The sequence below is a fragment of the Siniperca chuatsi genome, linkage group LG20 (assembly GCF_020085105.1).
Source record: "Siniperca chuatsi isolate FFG_IHB_CAS linkage group LG20, ASM2008510v1, whole genome shotgun sequence".
NCBI classification, from domain to species: domain Eukaryota; kingdom Metazoa; phylum Chordata; class Actinopteri; order Centrarchiformes; family Sinipercidae; genus Siniperca; species Siniperca chuatsi.
In genome coordinates this window covers 24,822,572-24,849,209 of record NC_058061.1, presented here as the reverse complement: position 1 = coordinate 24,849,209, position 26,638 = coordinate 24,822,572, and the positions used below count along the sequence as shown (strand labels likewise).

General features: G+C 45.1%; 1 protein-coding gene, 2 long non-coding RNA genes and 1 pseudogene across 3 annotated transcripts; 3 read left to right on the top strand and 1 right to left on the bottom strand.

Annotated features, from left to right (window-relative positions):
- Positions 1-5,068: 5,068 nt before the first annotated feature.
- On the bottom strand, positions 5,069-6,711 carry LOC122868010 (annotated as a pseudogene).
- A 3,886-nt stretch (positions 6,712-10,597) lies between these two features.
- Positions 10,598-11,700, top strand: LOC122867476. The gene is made up of 3 exons (XR_006375925.1): positions 10,598-10,858; positions 10,930-10,994; positions 11,277-11,700. It is a non-coding gene; the product is annotated as an uncharacterized LOC122867476 (long non-coding RNA).
- A 301-nt stretch (positions 11,701-12,001) lies between these two features.
- Positions 12,002-21,402, top strand: LOC122867477. The gene is made up of 5 exons (XR_006375926.1): positions 12,002-12,454; positions 12,696-12,764; positions 13,280-13,352; positions 19,690-19,755; positions 20,250-21,402. It is a non-coding gene; the product is annotated as an uncharacterized LOC122867477 (long non-coding RNA).
- Positions 21,403-23,271: 1,869 nt separating this feature from the next.
- Positions 23,272-25,445, top strand: LOC122867471. The gene is made up of 7 exons (XM_044178301.1): positions 23,272-23,488; positions 23,605-24,071; positions 24,174-24,386; positions 24,474-24,775; positions 24,878-24,934; positions 25,038-25,286; positions 25,395-25,445. The coding sequence occupies exons 1-6, from the start codon at positions 23,316-23,318 to the stop codon at positions 25,257-25,259; spliced, it is 1,434 nt and encodes a 477-aa protein (XP_044034236.1). The 5' UTR covers positions 23,272-23,315; the 3' UTR covers positions 25,260-25,286; positions 25,395-25,445.
- The last annotated feature ends 1,193 nt before the right edge of the window (positions 25,446-26,638 follow it).

The following is a 26,638-nucleotide window of genomic DNA, read 5'->3' as shown; positions in this document are numbered from 1 at the left end:
ATAATCTTCCCTTTTCTCGTCCACTGGTCTAGTTGGACTAAGCAAGCGACCCTTTAACCCTCGCGCGCCCCTGGCGGTCTGGGGGGGGGTCTAGCTGACCCGCGGCCGCGGCCGGGGTTAGGTGAAAAAAGGGGTTAACTCCCTGCAGGGAGTTATAATGCACTGGCACTAGTGTTTCTTTGTATTCTAAGTTCATAAAATCAACAGGTGCTACTATGTGGTTTATAAAAGGTTTAAAAAAACAAAAGGAAAAAATTAGGGGAAACAACCAATCAGTGTATGGGACTAAAATCACTAAGAAATGGAATAAATGACTACCTGGTCCAACAGTCGTTAAATCTCCTGTAACGGGGAGATTTGAGACACCACCATAGATAATTCATAAAAAGTAAGCACTCAGGTATAATTTCAGGAGAGCAGTTGGGTCAGAAAAACAAAAAACAGACAAACAGAACTGCAGCAGGGCGGTAAGTGCTGGAAATAAAAAAAGGGTAAGTGCTGATTAATCAAAAGGAATAGCCCTGTTGCAGCAATGTCTGCCTAAGGTCCTGACCAATACCCAGTTTAAAAGCTTAAAATTACAAGCCAATCCTGTGTTAAAAAAATTGTGGTTTTTATTTGATTTTTTACATCTTCTAGGAAGACAGATCTTGCTGGAACCTGACCGGAAAGAAGGGAGGAAGAGAGAGAGGAACTCAACCAAAGGTAAGGAGGATCAAATGCCACCCAGGTAGGAAAGTATGAGAAGGTAAGTAGGTAAAGGAAAACAGGTAAGTAAAAGACAGAAATTTGGGGTTAGGATTAGAAAAGAGGAAAAGGGGAAAGGTTAGGGTTAGGGGCAGGAGGTTAGGGTTAGGAAAGGGAAGATTAGGGTTAGGGAAAAGGAAGAGGGGAAAGGTTAAGGTTGGGGGGGAAAGGTTAAGGTTAGGGGCAGGAGGTTAGGGTTAGGAAAGGGAAGAGGGGAGGTTAGGGTTAGGGAAAAGGAAAAAGGGAAAGGTAAAGGTTAGGGGGGAGGAAGGTTAGTGTTAGGGAAGGGGGGAGAGGAAGGTTAGGGTTAGGGAAAAGGGAAAGGTTAAGGTTAGGGGGGAGGAAGGTTAGGGTTAGGGAAGGGGGGGAGGAAGGTTAGGGTTAGGGAAAAAGGAAAAGGGGAAAGGTTAGGATTGGGGGAGGGAGGGTTAGGGTTAGGGTTAGGGTTGGGGGGGAAAAAGGGGGAGGAAGGTTAGGGTTAGGGGTAAAGGAAAAGGGAAAGGTTAGGATTGGGGGGAGGAGGAAGGTTAGGGTTAGGGAGGGGGGAAGGGGAGAAGGTCAAGTTTAAGGAAAGCTGCTAAGGAAAAGAAAAAATAAGACAGAAGAATACAAATCAAAATATGGGAAGGGAATTAGGGTCAGCAGATGACTGGTGGCGACATAATCTCATACAAACGGAATAAATAATATATATATAAATAATATATATATATATATATATATAAAAGAATAATACATAACATTAATATACAAGTAAAAAAGAAAGCATGCTAAATAGATAAAAAAGGGGGGGGGTTAGTAGTGCAATAAAATTGCACCTTAAGTGCTGAATTGAAGTGCTATGTTAGTAGTGCAAAATCATATTTAAATAAAATATTTAAAAAACAATATATACACACACACACACACACAATTAAAAACCATGCCAAACACAAAATATATTTATATCTGAGAGAATGCCGTTATTTCCCAATGCTAGTTCCAAGTACAGCCAATAAACGATGATTTGAATTATTCTGAATAGAGAAAGAAAAAGGAAAAGGAAAGGGGGGGGGGGGTTAGGTAGACAGCCTATCATAATTTTTCATTAAAACCACTGGGGTCTAACGTCTTCAATCGAGTGATCCATTTCCTCTCTGCTCGTTTGCGCTGTAGGGTGGACCAACCGTCTCTGCCCTCCAGGCCTCTATACCTGAGATGCTCCAAACCAAACATTTTAAAGTGCTTATGAAGTAAGGTGGTGGCTCTCCCTCCCCGAATACGGTAAATATGTTGAGTTACACGTGTTTTCAAGGTTTTGCTTGTTTCACCAATGTAGAGTTTATCACAATGTTCACACTGGATGAGATAAACCAAATTGGAAATCTCTGGTGTTAGTTTTTGAGGGAGAGGAGTTCCACAGCCCGAATGTCTGTTGACTATGAAGGGGGAAGGTTTAAGATGATATTTATCAGATTGTTTCATTGGCTTATGAAATGCAGTGCGAACTAAAATATCTCTCAAACTCCTGTTTCTTCTATTTGCTATGATCAAACGGTACTTTTGAAGAGGTTCCACTGTTTCCTGTGTTTGTTGGAAATAGTTTCTGATCTGGGAAGTGAGGGTACTCAGGTGTTGGGAGTATGTGACCACCAGTGGGATGAGTGGGAGGGTTGCTCCTCCTTTTCTTCCACTGTACTCTCCCCTGTCCCTGAAGATGTTCCTGACCTCTGCCTTAATCCCCCTAAGAAACCGTTTTGTGTACCCTCTAGGACGGAGTGCCGCAAACAGGATCCTTGTGGCGTCCTCTACATCCTGAGGGTAGGTACAAATACGGTGAAATCTGATCAGTTGTGATTTTATTAGACCTCGGAAAGTATGTTTGGGATGATAGCTAGTTTTGTGAAGGAGGGCATGCCTATCAGTGTCTTTGAAATAGACTTTGGTGGCTAATCTCTTAGTATGCTCCATATATTTGCAGAAGAAGACCTTCATGTCCAGAAATTCAACTTTTTCAAACTGTAAATTGTGTTTCAATTTGATTTTCGGGTGATGCAAGTTTAACACAGTTAAGAATTCCTTAAAGGATTCGACTGAACTGGTCCAAATACCGAAAATATTGTCGAGGTACCGGAGATATAGCAGAGGTAAGTTTTTACATTCGAGAAAGGCAGTCCTTTCCCATTCTGCGAGGTATATATCTGCATAGGCGGGGGAATACTTTCTCCCCATTGCACAACCGCATATCTGGAGATAAAACTTACCATTAAATTCAAAGTCATTACGTGTTAAGGTGATTTCTAGCAACTGGAGGACCTCTTTATCCGGGCGCCGGGGGTCAGGGGCCCGTTGGAAGGCCTCGGCCACTGCCTTGAGCCCTAAGGTAGTGTCTATGTTAGTATACAGAGAATCAATATCAATAGAAAAGAGGAAGGCATTTTCAGGCACTTCCATGTCCTTTAACTTATTGACAAATTCATAAGTATCTTTAACATAGCTTGGATGCTGTTGTGAGATGGGATTAATGTAATAGTCAATGTACTCCGCAATACGATATGATTCTGAGCCACAATCACTAACAATGGGCCTGCCAATAGGTATTTTATAAGGGACGGTCCAAGTCTCTGGAGTTTTATGGATTTTGGGCAGCAAATAGAATAGGCGGGGGCGAGGAGAATCCGGCCCAAATAGGTAAAGCTTCTGTTTATTGGAAATCTGTTTATCATCATATAATTTAGAGATTATTTGCCTAACCATATGCTGGGTTTCAGATTGCAATAATTGGGTCAGAGGGACATAATAGGTGGTGTCTCCCAGTTGTCTGTACGCCTCACACAGGTAATTGAACCTATCCTGGAGCACTATTTGGCCCCCCTTGTCTGCTGGTTTAATAATTATGTCTTTCCTACTGCTCAAAGACCTTAGAGCCTGTTTTTGGGCAATGCTAATATTTGACTTGCCCAACTGTAGGGGTTTAAAGTTGGACAGCAGAGTTTCATCTTTATTTATTAATACTTGCAATGCCTGTGGTAAAGACTCCAGACCAGGTTCCCAATGAGAAGGGTTAGTAAAAGGCTCACTGCTGTAATTATCATTATATTGAAAGTGGTTAATTAATTTGAGTCTCCTATGGTAAGCATGGAGGTCGCTGCGGAGTTGCAGCAAATCGGGTACCCCCGGCGTTGGGATAAAGGTAAGTCCTCGCTCCAGGATATCCTGTTCTAAAGGGGTCAAGGTAAAGCCAGAACAAAGATTAGTAATATTAGATAAATGAAGTTGGTGGTTAAAGCGTTGTTCCCCCTCTACATGTTTAACTGGTCGAGCCAAAACTCTTTCAGAGCCTCTGCTGTATCTCTGGTCCAGTGGATGGGATCACCAGATTCTGTCTTGAATATTAGTGGACTGATCTCAGGGAGTGCATTACTTTTTTTGCTTATTAGCCGATTCAGGCCTTGCAATAAAACTTTCTGTTCTCTTTCCAATCTGTCTGAGTAATTAATGATGGGAATGTATATTAAGGCATTGGGAAATGTCTCCTCAGCTGTCTTCAGTAGAGCATTCAGTTGTTTGGACATGGTAAGTATTTGTTGGCGTCTCAGACAATTGTTTAGACCCAAGGAGAGAATAACCTTACTGACGGTAGTAACAGGTTGGAGTTTCTTTAGTACCTGGTCGATATGATGGAATTGCGCACCAGGGAAGCTGTCAATTTGAACTTCATCACTGGTGAATGGTGGAATACGAGCCAGGTTGGAGTCTCCTATTACTAGGACAGGTTTTTTGATGTGTAGTTGCCAGTTTCTAATTTTCTGTTCTGTTTTCTGATGGGTTGTAGGTTCCCGGACAGAGGCAAGGCCAGACATTGAAGGTGACTGTGTTTTGGAAAGGTTTGTGGAGGACTCAGATTGGGGGCTGTTGTTTCTGCTGCTTTGAGCTGTTGTTATAGCTTTAGCAGTGTTCCCCATCATCACTTGTCCCACATGTTCCTTTTGTTCGTTGGTTTGAAAAGTCACCTGTTTCGGTTTGCTATTGACCTTAGGACAAGTCTGGAAAGCCTCTGAACGGTCACCCGTCATCCCAGGATCCTGATGGAAAGATTTGGGAACAGAAGGAGGTGATTGGGTGAGTAAAGGAGAAAGTGAGTCAGACATTTCCACTGCCACATTACTGAAGTGGACCCTTGTAGTATCACTAAAACCTCCCTGGTGTGTGCTTCCCTCCATATTCGTCACTGCTCTGTCTTGGTCAGGACTTGGGGGGGCCTTGACAGTCCTAGGGGATGAGGTAGAAGAAGGAGGAGAGGGTGAGAACTGATGGGAATATAACTCCCCTCTCTCTGTAGGTGGCGACGAGCTTGTCCAGGTTGTCCACGCCGCCCTTGGTCCTGTTGTAGTGGAGGATCAGGTCCGGCTTGCGGTCGGCCCGGTCTCCGCCGACCCGAGCCGCGTCCCGTGGGTCCGCGTGCAGAGTGCTCAGGATCAGCACGTTCCTATTCCTCTTGGGCACGTAGAAGAGCAGGGCGACGGGCGGTCCCCCCGCGACGACGGCGACCGCAGAGGAGCGCGCCGGCCTGCCCTTGGCGGAGAGCAGCGCGGGCGGCTGCTCGGGCTTCTTCTTCCTGACGGTGCCGACCAAGTTGAGGTTCCGCCGGTCGAGGAGCCTCAGCGCCAGCCCGTAGGAGGTGAAGAAGTTGTCGCAGGTGACGCCCCGAGGCCCCCTCAGGTCCTCGGTCAGGTCCAGGACCACTCTGGCGCCCAGGTTTTTTTCGGGCGGCGCGCCACCCAGAACTTGATCCCGTACTTGGCCGGCTTGCTGGGCATGTACTGTCTGAAGGCGCATCTCCCTGGCGCGTGCGCACGCACACACACACACACACACAGAGAGAGAGAGAGAGAGAGAGAGAGAGAGAGAGAGAGAGAGAGAGAGAGAGAGAAAAGTATAGACATGTCAGCAATACATAGACAGACACCTGGGAAGGACAGGAAGCGTGCGCCTGCGGGTGTCTTATCGAGTTAGTACCGAACGTAATAATGAAAGTTACACGGAGGACAATTAAGAACGCAAATATCTCATTGACATCTATCAATGAGGAGAGGAGCAGCCAGGGGTCTATCTCGGATAAACCCGCTGACACTAACCTCATTATACCGTAACCCATAAATCATCATCGTCATCATCATCGTCATCATCGTCGGTCCGGCGGACGCGCTATACCTCTGAAAGGCACCAGTTGCTCGTCCACAGTTACGTCGGGGTTGTACAGGTAGGGCAGCCGCGCGGACCACCTGTCCCAGAGGGCCCTAGCGGCGGCCAGCTTGTCCCCGGCTGCGACCCACGCGGCTCTGGTCTCTCGGTCGTCGAAGCGCAGCAGGGACGAGTAGGCGTGAAACGCCTTGAGGGGCATGGTGGCCCGAAACACGGCGCGGCCCGCTCGGCGTCCCACAGGCTGGCCGCGGCCTCGCCCCTGGACCTGTACACTCCGGACAGGAGCAGCAGGCCCACGTAGGCGCGCAGGTCCACCTCGTCCATTTCCCTCCACCAGCCGTGCCTCGCGCCGAAGTCGCGGCGCCGGGCCTCCAGGTTGGTCATCTCTAGGACGAGGCGCTCCAGGGACTGGGGGAACAGCAGGCGGAACGCGGACAAGACGTCCTTCGAGCCGAGGCTCGCGGCGTAGGGAGTGGGGCCCGGGGGCTCCGGGGGGCGAGCGGATCGGGAAGAAGACGCCGAGGAGGAGGCCGCGTCTGCGGCCTGGACAACGGGGGACCATTTCACTTTGCGGTCTTTGGACAGGTACCCGGCGGCCGGTTCAGGATCCCGATTGTCCTCCTCCTCCTCCTCCTCATACTCCTCCTCATACTCCTCCTCCTCATACTCATGATCGTCCTCATCCTCCTCGTCCTCGTCCTCGTCCTCATCATAATCATCCTCGTAGTCTTCCTCTTCTCCCGCAATGTGATCCTTGTCGGGGTCCCCTTCCCTGGACATTTCTTTTCTTTTTCTTCTTATTCTTATTCTTCTTATTCTTAGTCCTTTTTGCTTAGTTGTCCTTATTACTTGTTATATACCCGTTACGGTCCTATGTATATGCGAGATGCTTGTGTGGTATATGCGAGATGCTTGTGTGGTATATAGTGAATGTGTGAGCACAAAGGGAAGGCGGCCACGGGCGGCGGAGGAGGTATCCTGCGGTCGGTCAATGTGTCAATGTGCGCCTGGCTAATCCCTGGCTAATCCCTATAACGTTCATTATTAGTAATAGTAAAAGTGATACAGGTCCCTAGGGAGGGGGAGGGAGAGAGGGGGAGGGAGAGAGGGGGGAGGGAGATAGAGAGAGGGAGAGGGAGAGAGAGAGAGAGAGAGAGAGAGAGAGAGAGAGAGAGAGAGAGAGAACGGGTCCGGATGACCCCTCAGACGCAGGGTCAGGGCGACCCTCGGTGATGTTGAAAACGTTGTGTGTAGTTAGTTAGTTAGTTGCCACCGAGGGTCGCCCTGACCCTGAGTCTGAGTCTCAGGGGGTCTGAATGACCACCCCCCTTTTTTTTCGTTTTTCGTTTTCGACATCACCGAGGGTCGCCCTGACCCACCGAGGGTCGCCCTGACCCTGATTCGGCGGGGTCAGCGAGACACACCCCCGTTTCGTTTTTGACATAGGGGGGGGGTCATCGAGACCCTGCATTCTATTACATTCTATTTGGTAGCTCGGGGGGGGGGGGGTCGTTGACCCAGGACGGACGGACGGACGGACGGACGCCGCACACCTATTGTGTCTGTTTACCGGGTCTCCGTGACCCTCGCCCTCCTTCGGCGGGGTCAGCTAGACCCCACACACTCACGCACACTCGCACTCATACACTCGCACTCATACACTCGCACTCCCATACACGTACGCATACACGTACACATACACACGCACACACTCATATCGCCGCACCCCATCCATCACCCATCACTGCTCCGCCGCCGCCGCCGCCGGATTCTCCCTGTCCGAACCCCTAACCCTAACCCTAACCCCGGCCGCGGGTCAGCTAGACCCCCCCCCCAGACCGCCAGGGGCGCGCGAGGGGTAATTCACAGTTAAAAACAATGCATAGGTTTTCAGATACAAACATGTCCCCAATTTCCACAGATGGTATTCTCAGACTCAGACTAAAGACCAGGTCTAAAGTGTGGCCACAGGAATGAGTCTGGCCAGACACATGTTGTTGAAAGTTAAAAGTTAGTGATATTTAAAAAATCAGCACCAAGGGCATTAGAAGACTCATCAACATGAATTTTAAAATCACCACAAAGAATTACTATCATAATTTAAAACAAGACTGGATAAAAATTCAGCAGGAAGGAGCCAGCTGGTTGGGGGGGGGGGCACTTCAAGGGAGGAAAAATCATTGCAAGCTATGAGGTTACATTTTAAATGCTTCCTATAGATAGTAACAAGGCCACCACCACGACCACAATCCCTTGGGCGGCTAAAGCAGTCATAATCTGGAGGGCATAGCAGTTTTAAATAGGATTCAATGTCGCCTGTTCTGGCCCCAGGAATACATTTGACTGTGGTCGCTGGTGTCGCTAATTTCACGTTTCTCCAAATGGAGCTGCCAATAATCAGAATTGATTGAATGGGGAGAACTTGTGAATTGTACCATTATCACTAAAGGAGGCAGAAGAATAGCTTTGACACGCCGAGTAAGCGAGAGCAGAAGAGGTAGCAAGAGAGAATTGCTAGCTGCTAAGCTAAAGAATGGTTGCTAGCAAAACTGAATAGTGTGGGATTAGCGATAAAGTCGCTAAAAGAAGGAAAGCGGTATCAGTGCTTGAGCAGAACTAGTGAACGTTCAAATTTATAGCAGATAATTAGCCGCTGTAAAGAAGAATCGAACAAAATTAACTGGGATTAGTAAAGAGCAGCAAAAATATGCTACCAGTAACACACAAACAGTCAGGCTGGTTGACGTGGATTGATTGCCATTGGCAGGCTTGATCAGCAGAGCTTAAAACGCTTCCTCAAAACACTGTTTCCCAGAAGGCTGTTGGAAAATACACGGCTGGGAAGAACATGAAGGATTTTACAGTATGCTCACACCAAGACAGAGTCAGGGATCAACCCATAATGTGTACAAAGGTGGTTTTCAACATTTTACTCTTTTCACTCACAACCATCATGATCCTACCAAAATGACCAACCAGTACGAAAAATGGGCAAATGGTCTGCTTTTTCTCGAGGGTGTAAAGGGAACTGAATTCTTACAATCCATACAATATCTAGCTTGTTAGGGGTTCAAACTCCGAAGGGGCTGAAACATTTTCATGTTTGTGCCAGTTTATTATTATTATTATTATTATTTGTTGTCAGCCACTTTGGCAAAACATCCTGTCAGCTGGAATGAGCTAGAAACACAAAATGTGGCCCAATAACTGGAAATGATGTGCATGTGTTTCCAAAGACATATGAACCCAATAGGCCACATGGTGGCGCTGTAATTAAGGCCCAAAAATTATTGAACAGGCCACGCCCCTTACACCGTAAGTCCAAATGACTTGAAATGTCTCTCACAAGTCCAGCTCAATGTGCTCTACAAAAAGCCTCTTGGACCACTAAAGTCCTCCTAACTAGATTTTCTGCCATTTAGAATTTTTTGAAAAACACATTTTTGACAGCTCCTCCTAAACCGTAGGTCCGAATGCTACCAAATTTTCGGTGGATCATCATTGGAATAAGCTTATCAAAAGTTACATAAAGCTTGTTGAAATCATATTTAGTTTTCAAGATATTGACCAATGAACTTCAAAAGGGGCGTGGCTCAGTGCATAAATATACCAAAGTCAACAACCGTTGGGCCAATCATCACAAAACTTCCAGGATATGCCCAAGTACCTAAAATATACCCTGAAAGTTCCATTCAAATCAACCACTAGGGGGCGCTACACAACACAAAGCTGGGCGTGGCACAACACAAATCAGACTATAAATCAGGCATTATTTGTCCTATCATCACAAAACTTCCGGGATATGTCCACAAAAGAACCTGAAACATGCCCTGAAAGTTTCCTTCAAATCTACCGCTAGGGGGCGCTACAAGGGTAAACAAATGTGCGTGGCATAACACAAATCAGACTATGAATCAGAAATAGTTTTTTGTTTTCTTCATTCTGTTTGTGAAAATGCAAAAAAGGGAGATTTCACTGCTTTTGTCACATCTAGGCCATATTTTACCAGGTCCAGATCAAAAGTTTTAAACTTCTAACGGTTTGTGTTGGCTTGAACCCTGGAATTTCCACTTGCGGCTAGATTTTAACATAATGTCTGCAGTCCGTAGATGACGATAAATCAAATCCATTACACCAGCTCATGTACCACACATGTAACTCATGTAACTTTGTAGTCACGGGTCATCAACAAAGTATTCTAGAGCTAAACTACCAGCAAGTCAGACCCAAACACATGTGCAACAGCAGACCATTATTTCTGATCAAACACAGTGCTGTACCAGAACCAAAGACACCATCAACATGCCAAAGAGGTAGACAGATGTGTTACTACCATACAGCATCTAAGCCTGTGCCTGAGTAACATTAAAAGCATAGACCACCCAATAATCTAAATTTGTCAGATGTTTTTTTACTTTGAAAATAGTCTAATAGAAAAAAATTAATCAACATTCCACATCATCTCATCCAACAATCCACATTGTAGATCCTGTACTGGTCCCAATACCAAAATGAATGGATAAGATAGGACTCAATCTATAGGCTCAAAAGCCTAAGCTAGAGTGAATCCTATCTTTAGAAGTGAGAAACATATGGATGCTATGGAAAAGAACCTGTAGAATATGGATGAATTATTTCTATTAGTCCATTTTCAAGGTAAGAAAACAGCTAATTGTAGCCCAGGGTAAAAATCCATCCTCCAACAATAATTCAATCTAGTTCCAGTCCAGGTTTCCATTTCTTCCCTTCCAATCCTCTGTATTTGATGGAGTTGCCAGTCCATGTTTTCCACCTTTTGTTCCCTTGCCATAAGACACACCCCTTTGTTTTAATTAGCCAATCACAGTCCGCTGCCTCAGTATAAAAGCTGTCCTGGCTTCTCTCAGCTCAGTTGTGTGGGAGAGAAGCCAGAGGACAGCAGCTGTAGGTCAGTACCTCCATTCAAGAAAATATTGGTTTTCATTTATTCTCTGTTAAGCATTTTAAACATTCCTGTAGAAACCAGAATCATCCGGTGATTGGGCGTTGTCGTGCGTGCTGGGCAAAACATTCTTACTGAACTGGTGAGTTTGAACTTTTTACTGTTAGCATTAGCAATATGCTAGCTTAGGCCATATGCTAACATGTGTTCATGATTGATGCTATTTCTGTTGATGTATTTTATATGTTGGAGACAATATGCTAACTAGCATGCTAATGTTAGCATACTACATGCTAACATGTGCTCCCATGGGTTTCTTTTGTCTTTTATGTGATTTTTATTTTGTAATGTTACAACTAAGCTAATGTTAGCCCACAGATATTAGTGTACACCCATTTAAGTGGCCTTTTGTGTTTGTATACAGGCCAGGTGCCCATTCAGGGTATATTCGATGGCGAGCTAGGCTCTGGAGCACACAACGTTCCTGTTATCCATTCAACACTCTTTGGTCTGGTAGGAGGCTATACAGTCTGTCCTTTTTCTCTCCCACCTCCTCGAGCTACGCAACCGCTACAATATTCAACCCCTTGGACTATCGCGCTAATGGACATTTCAAAGCATTCAATAACAAACATATGGACTTAAACGCGGTGCGCAGCTTTGGTGTTACATTCTTGGTTGGGAGAACAGACACTGCTTTTTGTTGTTTCCTTCTTGCTTCAATGAACAATATTTTGGACATATGATGTAACTCAAAATTGATTGAAGTTATTTCTGCTGCAGTGGTTATGTATATATTGGGTTCTATTATATTCACTGTTTATACAATACACTTTTCCTTAATTCAACTATTCTGCCCATTGTTGTTATTTACTGACCCCTGCCCTCCAGCAGCCGTTCCTAGTCCTTCTGATCAATTAGCCTACAGCATTCATCCTGAAACAGCTATTACACAGTACTAATAAACACTTGTCCCAATACCAAAATGAATGGATAAGATAGGACTCAATCTATAGGCTCAAAAGCCTAAGCTAGAGTGAATCCTATCTTTAGAAGTGAGAAACATATGGATGCTATGGAAAAGAACCTGTAGAATATGGATGAATTATTTCTATTAGTCCATTTTCAAGGTAAGAAAACAGCTAATGTTTCAGTCTTCAGTATCCTAATGCAAAATCAAAATCAGTCTTACCTTAAAAAATTGACTGCAGCGGTTTGGGTTAACTCTCACAGGCTTTCCTCCCTGTCCCACACAATGTTGAAAGACGATGGCCAGCCCAGGATGTCACAAATGGAGTAGGGTCAAGACTCTCGAAAGGTGGTCCATTGATGTCCACAAAAAGAAGAGAGGACAGACTGTTTTCGTGGAGCCCGTTGTGAGATTTCATGTCTGTGTCATTAACTGCTGAAAAAAACCTCTCACATTCAGCAGCCAACTGGCAATCAGAAGTCCTGTGTCCCTTGTAGTTTAAACTCTCTGAAGTCTTCAGTTGCTTCACCAAGGAGTTTAGCCATCTTGTGCACCTCTGTCTCACCAAAGAAGACACGCTCTTCACGCTTTTGTGGCCAGCTGGACATCTCAAGGGGCCTCAACTGAACAAGGTTGTTACTTGGCAGGCAGGCAGTCAAGTTGCCAACAACTGCTTTGTAAAATTGAGGGATATTTATTTTCCCTGCTCTTTCACCAGTGATGCTCACACCTTTAAACAGCTCAGCCAAGATGCTTTGTTGAGCCTTTGCTATTTGACTTTCCACCCTGCCTTTTCATTTCTGCCTTTCAGTTTTTATTTAAATTTTCTGTTGGATGTAGCGGTGACTGTCAACAAGTGTCTCTTCCCTGCAGCTTCAGTGAGAGGCTCTGCAGTTCCCTTAAAACATCATGCAGGCCAAATCATACAACCAACTTGCACTGGTAAGGTACTTCAACAGCCCACTGTACTTCACAGCCTCACTTCAATAGCCTCACACTGTCAGAATGAGATTTGTCCTCACTTTAAGTTTTAAAATGTTTTGCCAGAGCAGGGAAACTCTTCCACACTGCACTCACTGTCTTAAAACTACTGGCAACCCTATCTTAAGACCCAGCCAATGTTCATAATTTGAATGTTAAGGTCATTTGCTGCTTCTTGCAGCAACCATGCAGTTTTGTGGGATTGGATGAAACAAGCTGTATAGCTTGAACATTTCAAAATGATTACATCCGGACAGAGATTTTATTGAGTCATGTACAGCTAACTCCAATCGGTGAGCTAAGCAGTGAATGTATTTTACTTTGGGAAAGCCACTTTTCAGTTTATGATGACTCCATTTTTGTAGCCCATCAAAACTGAAGCTCCATCAGCTGCAATGCTAATGAGATTTCTGTGCAAAAAATCATCAAAGCCAGCTTCCTGTAAACTTCTTCTTCATGGGTTTCTGTCCTTCCAGCCATGCCACTGCTCTCTTGTCCAGCAAGCTTCTCTGCTGAATCATGTGATGGAAGATAAGTGTTGGGATTCAGGTAGGGCAGATTTGGTTATTAGCAAACTAAGCTATTATCAAAGCTATTTATGAATATTAATACAATTATTATTATCAAAAGTATTAATAGGGATTAATAATTACAGGGCACCACCCTGGTATCAGGGATCAATAACCAAATGTGAAAAACAGTCTCAAAGGTGGCTGTCCACTTAAAAATGCTGATATTTAAAGTACTGTAGTACTTACATTAATAATGGTGGACAGTGAAATATGAATCCAAGCACTGGCCGTCACAACCAGCTGTTATTACAACACATACACAAAATAACCACAGGCAACTGTTCTTTAAATGTACAATAGAGTTTATTTCATCTTAGCACTGATCAATAATCAATAACTTCAGCCAACAACCACTATTGTTTATTCTAAACACAATAAGCATACAACAGTCAGCAAGCATGTAAGGTGTGTGTGTGTGTGTGTGTGTGTGTGTGTGTGTATGTCCATAATGGCTGCTTGGGTCCAAGATGGCATCAAACTAAAGAAATCAGTAGCTGCATGACTAGACAAAAAAGGAAATTCACAATGGCGGCTAGGCCGTGTGGGTTAATGAGTGTGGCTCTATTAAAGGGCCAAATTGAAGTGTACATGTGCACCGTATAGCGTCGCTGTTCGATGAAAATCAAGTATCTCCACTTTTGATGAGTTTGACTTTTTTCTATATATTGAATATTGATCATATTCTCCTCCGTCTACTATAAGCATTTGGAATCAAATTGACAAATGAAAAGTTGTTTTATTACGTCATGTATTTAACACATATCTACTGGATGTCAGAAGTGTCCATAAAACTGTGTATCTCCCGCTCCCCCCCTTTGTTTGGCATAGCGTCTCTGGAAGTTAGAAGCAAATAATCACTTATCAGTTTCTTTGTGTAAAAAACCGCAGTCAAGGTAAAGTATCACCATAACACTATTGTTTGACAATTGTATTCAAGTTTGTACTAGTTAATAGTCATTCACGAGTGTCATTTGTATGGATTAGCTGACGCACTTTTGTTCTTTACAACTCAATGTTGATAGCTAACGAGTAGCTCTCGATAGCTAGCTAACTTTAGCTGGCTAATAAACGCTGTCTCGATTTGCATTGTGATGAGACAGCTAACATTATTTTGTATCTTGTTGACACTGCTATATTTGCGTTGATCAAACATGGATTTTTCCGCCGTCAACCTCAGCTAATGTTACTGATAATGTTATATCAGATTATTTGCCATGTCCGTAAACACAAGTTACACTTTTTATACTGTGGATACCTGGCAGTCTTATTGCAACATCTAGCTAACGTCATTCTCACATCGAGTGATGCCAACCCAAATCATGACAGTGTGCACTTGTATGTTTGATTACTGACCGAGATGTCTGATTTCTCCAATTGAGTACCTTAAATTATGTTGATGTTATGCAGTGTTGGGCAGTAACGCATTACTTAGTAACGCATTACTGTAATTTTATTTCTTTTTTAGTAACGGAGTAATTTAACGCGTTATAATTTTGAAAATAGTAATTAGAGTATGGTTACAGGCCCAGGTCAATTTGCGTTACAGCTGCGTTATATTGTTGCCGACAGAATGCAGCCTTTTATTATCTGGATTGTAAAAAAAAAAAGCTTTTTTTCAAATTAAGCATCAGGCGTCATCCCTGCGTGTCGCCCATGCGACGTCATTTACCTGAGACCTATTGACTGGTAAGCGCCTGAGTGGTGATTACTATCAAAACAATCTAAGCATGGAGAGCGAAAAGTTTGCGTTCTGGAAATACAGTCATTATTTTGAGTTTATTTCGGTCAAAGGCAAGAACATTATTGTGCGTTGTGAATTATGCGGGGGGGCGAAAACCTTTTCAACCGTGAAAAACTCCACATCTAATTTATTAAAACACCTGAAAGGGCAGAACAGCACGGTAAAACTTATCAAGAAAGCATCAAGTGATGAGACCAATGCATCAACTTCTACTGTCGAGTCCAGTGCCAGTGGATGTCCTTCTCCAGCTAAACAACAGAAGTTGGATTTCTCCCATCCAACACCAACCGTAGTGGAGAAGAACTGAACAAACTCGTTGCTGGGTTTATGCTACCTATTTCCACTGTGGACTCACCTTCCTTTCGCTGCATCATTGAGAAAATACCGACACACAACAATGAAAGGCTACCACACAGAAAGACATTTGCTTCCTACCTGGAGAGAGAATATGCAACGATGGAAGCTAATTTAAAGGCTGAATTGGAAGAGACAGATTTCATTTCCACTACTGCTGACATCTGGTCAGCAAACAACAGAAGCTATATGGGTGTAACAGTTCACTGGATCAACAGAGACACTTTAAATCATCACAAACCTGCTTTAGCATGTAAAAGACTGAGAGGCAGGCACACTTTTGATGTTCTTGCTGCAGAGTTGGAACAAATTCACTTATCATATGGACTGCTTAACAAAGTTGTTGCTACTGACAGTCAATGCATCTAATTTCATCAAGGAATTTAAAACATATCAGGCTGTCACTTCTGAGTCTGATGAGGAGAAGGAGGAGAAAGAAGATGGTGCCACTTTTACAGATATCACAGAAGCCCTCTCCGCTGAGAATGATGATGGTCAACCTAATTTCCACAGGTGATATTGAGAAATACTTAACTTCCAGTACAAGCACCAAAGCTGTGTATAGGATTAGTATAGCAAAATGCACAGCTCTTTGGACTAAGGCAAGCCGATCAACGATTGCATCAGAATAAGTGCAAGAAGTCACCCAGAGAAAGCTCCTGGTATCCTCGTCCACAAGGTGGAATTCCTTTCATGAGGCTGTTTCCAGAATCACAGAAATTCCCACGAACGAGCTGAATAGCTTGTGCTCCAAGCTGGGAGTCAAGTGCTTCATTGACAAGGAGTACCAGTTCTTGCATGAGTACTGCAATGCAATGAAGCCCCTTACAGCTGCATTGGACATTTTACAAGGGGATAACAGATGTCATTGTAAAGGCATGAACCTATACATCTGATATTTTAGCTAATGTATTTTGGTGATTTGTTGCATTGCACCATCATGGACAGGGGACAGAGCATACTACAGTATGTTTTAAGTAAAAATATTCAACACATTACCACAGCAAAAGTAGATTAAAATTAATTAAAGGGTGAGTAAATATCCTAACACAACAACATTAAATATGTTCTTAATCCCACATGAGGCAAGGTGTAGGTCTACAGTGAATAGCCCACATTGCAAATGATTCAATCAAACAAAGATGTGTTAAACCTTTAAACTATATTTTACTGCCTTGGTATTTCACAAAGTATTAACCCATCTGATTTAATGTGGGTGTCTTTGAAAACTCAGAATTGACGACAACACAAAGGAAATACTTAAGTACAGTAATAGTAAAGTAAGCAACCACAAGGGGGCACAAGCCAGTGTCTTCTTGTGCCATTCCCAAGTCTGGATAAATGCAGAGGGTTGTGTCAGGAAGGGCATCCGACGTAAAACACATGCCAAATTAAAAATGCGAATCGTGAAAATGACTTCCATACCAGATCGGTCGGGGTCTGGGTTAACAACGACCGCCACCGGTGCTATTGACCTACAGGGTACCGGTGGAAATTGGACTACTGTTGGTCAAAGACGAAGAGGAGCAAGGCTAGAAGCTTAGGAGCAGGGTTCAAGTTGTTCTACCATGGGGCAGATAGGAAGAGAAACGGAGTAGGAGTTATCCTGAAAGAGGAGTTTGTGAGGAATGTTCTAGAGGTGAAAAGAGTATCAGACAGGTTGATGAGTCTGAAGCTGGAAATTGAAGGGGTGATGTTCAATGTTGTGAGTGGTTATGCCCCACAGGTAGGATGTGAGTTAGAAGAGAAGGATAAATTCTGGAGTGAGTTAGATGAAGTGATGCAGAGCATCCCCAGAGGTGAGAGAGTGGTGATTGGTGCAGATTTCAATGGGCATGTAAGTGAAGGGAACAGAGGTGATGAGAATGTGATGGGCAGGTTTGGTCTTCAGGACAGGAACACAGAAGGACAGATGGTGGTAGACTTTGCAAAGAGGATGGAAATGGCTGTAGTGAACACTTTCTTCCAGAAGAGGCAGGAACATAGGGTGACATATAAGAGCGGAGGTAGAAGCACTCAGGTGGACTACATCTTGTGTAGACGTTGTAATCTGAAAGAGACCAGTGACTGTAAAGTAGTGGTAGGGGAGAGTGTAGCCAGACAACACAGGGTGGTAGTGTGTAAAATGACTCTGGTGGTGAGGAAGATGAAGAGGACAAAGGCAGAGCAGAGGACGAAATGGTGGAAGTTGAAAAAGGAAGAATGTCGTGTAGTTTTCAGGGAGGAGCTGAGACAGACTCTGGGTGGTCAGGAAGTGCTCCCAGATGACTGGACCACTACAGCTAATGTGATCAGGGAGACAGGTAGGAGGGTACTCGGTGTATCATCTGGAAAGAGGAAAGCGGACAAGGATACTTGGTGGTGGAACAAGGAAGTGCAGGAGTGTATACAGAGAAAGAGGTTAGCTAAGAAGAAGTGGGACACTGAGAGGACTGAAGAGAGTAGACAGGAGTACAGGGAGATGCAGCGTAAGGTGAAGGTAGAGGTGGCAAAGGCCAAACAAAGAGCATATGAGGACTTGTATGCTAGGTTGGACACTAAAGAGGGAGAGGTGGATTTGTACAGGTTGGCCAGACAAGAGATAGAGATGGGAAGGATGTGCAGCAGGTTAGGGTGATTAAAGATAAGGATGGAAATGTATTGACAGGTGCCAGGAGTGTGATGGGAAGATGGAAGGAGTACTTTGAAGAGTTGATGAATGAGGAAAATGAAAGGGAACGAAGAGTAGAAGAGGTGACTGGTGTGGAGCAGGAAGTAGCAAAGATTAGCAAGAGTGAAGTGAGGAGGACGTTGAAGAGGATGAAGAGTGGAAAGGCAGTTGGTCCTGATGACATACCTGTGGAGGTATGGAAGTGTCTAGGAGAGGTGGCAGTAGAGTTTCTGACTAGTTTGTTTAACAAGATCTTGGAGAGTGAGAGGATGCCCGAGGAATGGAGGAGAAGTGTACTGGTGCCATTTTTTAAGAACAAGGGAGATGTGCAGAGCTGTGGCAACTACAGAGGAATAAAGCTGATGAGCCATACAATGAAGTTGTGGGAAAGAGTAGTGGAAGCTAGGCTAAGGGCAGAGGTGAGCATTTGTGAGCAGCAATATGGTTTCATGCCTAGAAAGAGTACAACAGATGCAGTATTTGCTTTGAGGATGCTGATGGAGAAGTACAGAGAAGGTCATAGGGAGTTGCATTGTGTATTCGTAGATTTAGAGAAAGCGTATGACAGGGTGCCAAGAGAGGAGCTGTGGTATTGAATGAGGAAGTCTGGAGAGGCAGAGAGGCATGTTAGAGTGGTGCAGGACATGTATGAGAGCTGTAAGACCGTGGTGAAGTGTACTGTAGGTGTGACAGAGGAGTTCAAGGTGGAGGTGGGTTTGCATCAAGGATCGGCTCTGAGCCCCTTCTTGTTTGCTCTGGTGATGGACAGGCTGACAGATGAGGTTAGACAGGAATCTCCATGGACTATGATGTTTGCGGATGACATTGTGATTTGTAGTGAGAGCGGGGAGCAGGTGGAGGAGATGGAGGTCTGCTCTGGAAAACAGAGGAATGAAGCTTAGCCGCAGTAAGACAGAATACATGTGTGTCAATGAGAGGGACCCAGGTGGAATGGTGAGGTTACAGGGAACAGAGGTGAAGAAGGTACAGGACTTTAAGTACTTAGGGTCAACGGTTCAGAACAATGGAGACTGTGGAAAAGAGGTGAAGAGACGAGTGCAAGCAGGTTGGAACGGGTGGAGAAAAGTGTCAGGTGTGTTGTGTGATAAAAGAGTATCAGCAAGAATAAAAGGAAAGGTGTTCAAGACAGGACAGACAGGATCAGGAATGAGTACATCAGAGGGACAGCTCATGTTAGATGTTTCGGAGATAAAGTCAGAGAGGCCAGATTGAGGTGGTTTGGACATGTTCAGAGGAGAGACTGTGAATATGTTGGTAGAAGGATGCTGAGGTTGGAGGCAGGAGGTCTAGAGGAAGACCAAAGAGGAGATTTATGGATGTAGTGAGAGATGACATGAAGTTAATTGGTGTGAGTGAAGAGGATACAGAGGACAGGGTTAGATGGAGGCACATGATTCACTGTGGCGACCCCTGAAAGGGAACAGCTGAAAGGAAAAGAAGAAGTAAACTAGGATTAAGTCAGCCAGAGCAAAAGATGCAAACTCAGCAATATTGAATCATATCAACATAGCATTCAGTGTACTAAATGTGTTCCTCTATCTTTTCAAGATTCACTTGAATGTGACCAGATCAATTCTCCTGCTGCTGTTTTCCTAGATGAATCTGAAAATTAAGGTAGGTGTTGTAATAGGCAGGACACAAAGGGAAAAGGTCTGTTTGTTTAGACTCCAAATAAATTATCTTTTTGAAGGCAATGTTTCGATCTGATCTCAGACTGAAACATTGCCTGGATGTGTGCAGATTTGGTCCCTCTTCTGGAGGTATTATAACAACAACAATAGCTTTATTTGTATAGAACCTGTCATACAAAAATGCAGGTCAAAGTGATTCACAGATCATAATGGAGTAAGAAGTAATAATGAAACAGTACTAATTAACATAGACACACTCTGATGCACACATAGAAGTGTGTGTATGATGCATATAATGCATCTGTGTTTGTTGAAAAGTAAATGCTACATGCTTGCTAATTGGCTTGCTACTGTTTGTGTTCAGCCACACTTGCACACATTGTCTTTCTCAAGCACACATGCACACACACACACTGAGACACAGTGTGAGAACAACATTTACAGAATTTTTCTTTTATCTGTTTTTCTTTTAATCAGAAGGAGAAGGAGTTGAGGAGGGTGTTGAAGCTCGTCTGGGAAGGCAGAGAAAGAGGGGAAATCCCAAGGCCTGGAAGGTGAACATCCAGAAAAGGAGGAGAGAGAGGGGCCAGTCCTATCACGGGAGGAAGAATCAAGAGCCTGGGCTGAAGGAGGCAAGACAAATGGGGATGCCATGCCAGTCTGCCTGCCTGCCACTAAACTGCACTGCAGTGAAGTTTTAGAATTGAAGAGAGAGGGGATCTTCAAGTATTTCTGGGGGAAATTGGATTGGAACATTTTTGTGAAGTCTTTGGTGGAGGTGAGCAGTGTGAAGCGCCGGTGGACAGCAGAAGAAAAATCCAGGAGGTCAGCATCCATTTTTTGCCACCTTGTAGTGGATGGGAGAAGAATCAGAGTGTGCCAATGCATGTTCCTGTCAACGCTAGGAATAAAGCAGTGGTGTTTTTTGAAGTGGGTAGGAAGAAGAGGGAAAAGTCCTGAGAAGACTGAGAGAATGAGTGTGAGGACAGAAGAGCAGGACTTCCTTAAGACCTTCCAAAAGTTCAGTTTCACTACTGTAGGTCCTCTTCGTCAAAGATGTACCTGGAGCCTGTGTTCAAGTCCATCAGTCACCTCCACACAGAGTATAAGTGCTCTAGTGCAGAACATGGCATCCAGCCTCTGTCAAGAAAGTTTTCTCCAACATTTTTAATGCCTTAAATCTATCTCTTTTTCACCCAAAGAAAGACCAGTGTGATACCTGCTGTGCATTCAAGGCTGGGAACATCGAAGCTGCCACATGGGAGGAGCACTGCTTTAAAAGCAGAAGGACAAAGAAGAGGCAGTTGAAAAGACCTTGGTGGCATGCATGGATCTACAGGGGCTCCTGCTCTGCCCAAAGCTGCAAGCCTCCACCCTCTTTTATAAGACCAAGTCCATCCGACCAGGACAAAAAGCTGGAGACCCAACAGTGCATGACCTCTGAGCAATCTGGTATTTTATCATATACATTCATTCTTGCACAAATGTTGCTTTCTATGTCAATAGACATCAGTGGTGGAAAGTACCTAAGTACAGTTACTCAAGTGCTGTACTTAAATACAATTTGAGGTACTTGTACTTGAGTATTTCTATTTCATTTTATGCTACTTTATACTTCTACACTACATTTCAGAGGGAAATATTGTACTTTTAACTCCCCTACATTTATTTTGACAGATGTAGTTACTAATTACTCTGCAAAATAAACAGAAAATATAATAAAAAATAACCCAGCAGAATGTAAAGTTAGTTAGTTAGTTAGTCCACCTTTACCAGCTGCAACAAAGTATATTTTTGAAGTATTTTGTGATGCTAATACTTATGTATTTTTACTGACTTTTACTTATAACAGAGTATTTCTACAGTGTGGTATTGCTGCACATTTGAATGTGTTTTTTTTTTTACATGAATACAATGGATTTCAGTCTTTGGGCATTTATTAAACCAGTTTTACTTTTTTGGCATCATTGTCTCCTAACATTATTCACAGTGTAAAGATAGCCTATTGATGATGATGATGATGATGATTAGCATGATTTTTAAAACATGCAATAGCTTATTATTTAGCTTAGATAGCACCAGAAGGCATGCCTTTGAATACAGACTACAGGTAACTTTTGTAAAATGTAGCTAATTGTATCCGTTTTGGAGGAAAGCACTGCAGCTGTTTTTTTAAACAAAGTATCTTAATAGCCTCCGGATGCGTTTTGGCCAAAAGGTAAGTTTGTGTAGCAACTTCTAGTGTAGTGTTTTTGGGAAACAGATCAATTATGATAGGAGTCCAGAAGGATAGCGTTGGATGAATAACATTTTGAGTTTTGATTTCCCTGAACCGAGGCAGACTGATGCACGGACATCAGTATCAGATGGCCATTAGCCTAGTGCTTATTTCAAGCTAAACTAGTAAGACAAAACTTTGATTAGGCCAATGTACTATGTGGAAAACTGTGGGGTAGGCTTGCTATTGATAGTTTGTCGACTGAGGGGGACATAAACAGGAGACTTGAGGCTCAGAACCACCCACATGTCATTAGTACCCATTATTTAAAAAATGCCTATGGCCACTTTAGCTTACAACAATCCACAAAGGCCATTTAAAATATTAAACAGTTCTCTGATGACTGTGTAAAGATATATTTTCATTTTTGGTGCTAAATGGGTCCAATTACAGTGTTTTAGGTTTATTTTGTAAGCTAGTTTCTGAGAAAAAGAGTTTTTTCATGCTTCTGAAAAAAAAACGATTTTTGGAGATACGTGGTTTTCATCAAACAGCAACAATAGGATAAACAGTGCCAGATTAGAAAGAGCATAGTTATTTGCATGCAAGACCCTGTGTCTGTGTGAACATCACTAACATCAATTTAGCATGTGGCTACCGAATTAACCTAACAGTGAAAACACATCACAACAATAAAACTCAATGAACCAAATCAATACATATGCATTCACACAAGTAACACAGTCCTGTACTTAGCCATTTACTCTGCTATGCTATGTTATGCCCAGTTATATGTCCAGTGGTTATGTCACCTGTCCATAATTGGAATGAGCCAGGCAGGGAAGAATGTTTGTTCTGAGGAAAATCCTTGCTGTGCAGTCCATCTGTGCAGCTGGAGGAACCCTTCGGAGACAGCTTCTTCGCTGATCCCTGTCCTACTTTCGTCCTACTTTTGGACAGCCAATATGCGGCCGACAATCCTCCTCCAAACGCCTGATCTGTACATGATTGGCTTGTCCTACTTTTCTATAGCCAAACAGAAGGCTCCAAATAATAGCAACATTTCATTTGCTGTTCTACTTTATTCTCGCTTTCTGATTGGCTGCCTTGCAAGCCCCCACCCCCAGCAGTGCAAGCGAGGTCATTCTGCATCTGGACACCACAGCGTTGCGAAGTACACTACGAGATACTGTGAGAGAGAAGTGAGTAACTACTAATACACTGTGTCACGTAATAGTAATAGCATGTAACGTGTCTGTGTTTTTCTGCACAGATGACAAAGAAGCTTGCGGGCGACGCCGCCGGGACAGCCGCCTGGGTCACCAATGTGGGCAACGAGCACGGGCAGGTGCTCATGTCCGTGCTTACAGAGTCCGAGGGGAACGGACTTTTGCCCATGGCGGCAGGACTGGTGCGGCGGTATACGGACGCCGGAAAGACCCCTCCTCAGGTTCTGTACGTGGACCGGGACTGCTGTAGCGCTGCAGGACAGTGCAAGGTACTGTATGGCCGCTCCGCGTGCCATTAAAAATCCACTTTCATTTACACACGACCTGCAGCGGACTAAAAAGATGCATTCGTATTTTGTTGGCACCTCATGCAACGCTTTGCCAGGGTTGTCACCACCGACAGCCACCAGCTGTACGGCCTCTTCATGGCGCGGTTGTCCTTCGCCATTTTCGAGTGGGACAGCGGCGACGTGGACCGCCTGACAGAGGCCAAGCAGTCCGAGGAGGGGAGGGACGCCCACATCACCTTGTCGGCCAGGGAGCTCGCTCGTCACTGCCGCCGCCGCACCAGAGGCGCGCAGGAGACAGAGCGGCTCATCCAGGAGGTGCTGGACTCCTTCTGGGCGGCAGCCGACACCATGGGCGTCCCGCTCATCGACCGTGCCAGGATGGAGGAGATTTGGAGCACGCAGTGTCGTCACCTCCACTGCATACAGGACCCTCCGGGAGTGGAGCTGTACGCCAAGAAGGGGGAGGTGACCGGGGGGGGGGTCAGGCTCCCCGTCTTCCGCTGTGCCAGAGGCTCCACGTCCCTGGAATCATTTCACCTCCACCTGTGCCGATTCATTCCAGGTGAGCATGAAAGGCATACGTCTAAAGCACACGTGTGTTCAGCTTGCGATGAGTGAGTGAGTGAGTGAGTCTCATTTTCTCCCCCTCTTTTTCCTGTCACAGGCACATCTGCCAATGCTCTCCACTTCCAGGTGTACCTGTTGGAGGGCCTGGTGAGGTGGAATGAAAACCGGGCCAGGGCATCAGTGGAGGGTGCTCAGAGGACAACGCTGCGTTGCTACAGTGCCCAGCTGCAGCATAGCTTCAACCAGCTCACCCAAGAGTTTCTGGGTCTGACGCTGGTTGAAAATTACACCCAGCCCGGGGAGTACACAGGTAACCTGTCAGGGAAGAGCTCATATGTGTGCAGGCTGTCACAGGGCAAATGCAGTAATCACATCTGTTTTTCTACGCTTTGTTCAGGGGAGCTGATCGGGGTGGAGTACCTGTACTTCCAGACGGGCGCTGTTCTGCAAGAGGATGTCGGCCGGGATCCAGACGCTCCTGATGGGACAGACGGGGCAGAAGACGTGTGGGAGGACGAGTACGATGAGGACAAGGGGTTCCAGGAGGAGCTCGCTGACATGAGGTTTGCCGACAACCTCAGCAGTCTCCTCCGACCATCACAGCCTCAACCTCAGCCTCTGACCCCTCCCTCGTCATCCCAGTCGGGCCCGGCCGCACCAGAGCCGATGGAGATGGAGGAGGAGGAGGAGGAGGAAGACGTAAGCACGTTCAAGTCTGTTGCCATTTACAGTGGTCTCCGTAGGGAGTGTTTTTTAAAAAAACAAAACAAACATTTAATCCGCTTGGTCCATTTGTTGCAGCTTCAAGTCGGGCCCTTCACTACGCGCCCACATGCCAGGGATGGACAGTGTGAAACGGTAAGTGTAGCATGTTCATTTAAAACTCAAATGCATTGTTCTGTCTGTGACTCCAGGCTGTGTAACACACGACACATCTCTCTCTCTCTCTCTCTTTGTGCAGTGCCTACCTTGGGCAGGGCGCAGGAGCGGCACTCTCTCCAAAAGCCAGCAGGATTGTGGAGGCTGTGTTTTTGGAGCAGTGCCGCATACACTACAAGGGTCATACCTTGGCAGGGACGCGAGTCATCCGCTGGGGGGCTGTCAGGAAGGACTACTCTCTCATCAGAGACAACGTTCACAACAGCAGAGACCTCTTGGCAGCTGCCCCCATCAAGTTGTATGAGGTTAACCAGCGGACCCTTCTGCAGTGGTAAGTCTTGTGTGTTTTAGCATGTCGTGCAGTGATTTTAAGAATTTTATTCGTGGACATGAGATGCTGATGCTGATGATCTATATCATGTATTCATATTTCCGTCAGGCACAATGGTGCTGGAGCAAGGCGATGATGACGGACATGGTGCGTGTGGCTGTGCCGGGGCTCAGCGCCGAGCAGACTGCAGCAGAGCCACTACCTCCAGCCAGGGCTCTGCTGACGGAGCCTCTGCAGCCTGACCAGAGGCGTCCTCAGGGAGATGGAACGCTAGAGGCTGGTCAGGCTGTCACTCACCGAGGGCCCCTGGCACCGGACCTGTATGGCGTCCTCACCGCCGGTGCCACTGCAGCCTCCTCCTCCTCCTCCAGTTCAACAGTATGCACCCCTTCTGCCTCCATTTCTGATGCTGGCCCAGCCCCCTCTGCTGCCACCGCCCCCTCTTCTGCCACCGCCCCCTCTGCTGCCACCGCCCGCTCTGTGCCCCGCTCCACCCTCTGGCAAAGGAAGATCAGGGAGGAGCTAAACAGACGGGCCCAGGAGCAGGATGCTCTCTTAAAACCTAGAAAGAACTTTGAGAGCTTTAAGTGCAGTCGCTGTGGCCAGCCAAAGACAAGAGAACATGGCCACAGCCGCTACGGACGAGAATACTTCTGCTCCACGGCCGAGGGCCACTCGGTGGAGGACTGACTGGCAGAGAAAAGACGCCAGGACCCCAAAAAGGTCAGTTACCTGATGTTATGCACAGTGACATGCTTCAAAAAGCAACCTCACATCATCATCATCATCATTGTTGTTGTCGTCATTGTTCTATCATAACTGCTGTAGTTACATTTGGAAATCTTGTTGTCTGCAGACTGGAGCCACCCAGCCTGCCGCCACCCAGCCTGCCATCCGACCTGCCCCACGGCCTGCCCCCCGGGCAACTCAAACGAAGACTGCCAGGAGGCAGGTACCCAAAAAAGGCTTGTGAATTTTGTAAATGAAAAACTATGTAAAACTTGCCTTTTGTAAATAGGATTTCATTTTGTTAATAGCCCAACCAATGAGCCTTTGTAAATATTAATGTAAATACTGTACATACATCAACCATTTATTGTAAATATTGTACATACATAATGCACTGAACCAAGTTTACTGTACAAAGTTTGAATGCACTTGTCTGAGAGCACTGATCCTGAATATTGTTCTGTACAGACACAGACGTTTGTTTCATGCACTAGTACATAAGACTCCTGAATGTAGACAGGGCATACTTTTGTTTCCTGCCCTGTTGTGACATGTGCTGTTCCTGCTACTGTCAGTCTGTTATTTGGAGCACCGTATCAATAAGTTACCACCTGTGTTTGCTT

Coding starts and splice junctions, on each gene's coding strand:
- LOC122867471 (XM_044178301.1), top strand. CDS start 23,316: ATGTGGGCAACGAGCACGGGCAGGTGCTCATGTCCGTGCTTACAGAGT. Junction 24,072..24,173: donor CCTGTGCCGATTCATTCCAG/GTGAGCATGAAA, acceptor TTCCTGTCACAG/GCACATCTGCCAATGCTCTC. Junction 24,935..25,037: donor GGGATGGACAGTGTGAAACG/GTAAGTGTAGCA, acceptor CTCTTTGTGCAG/TGCCTACCTTGGGCAGGGCG.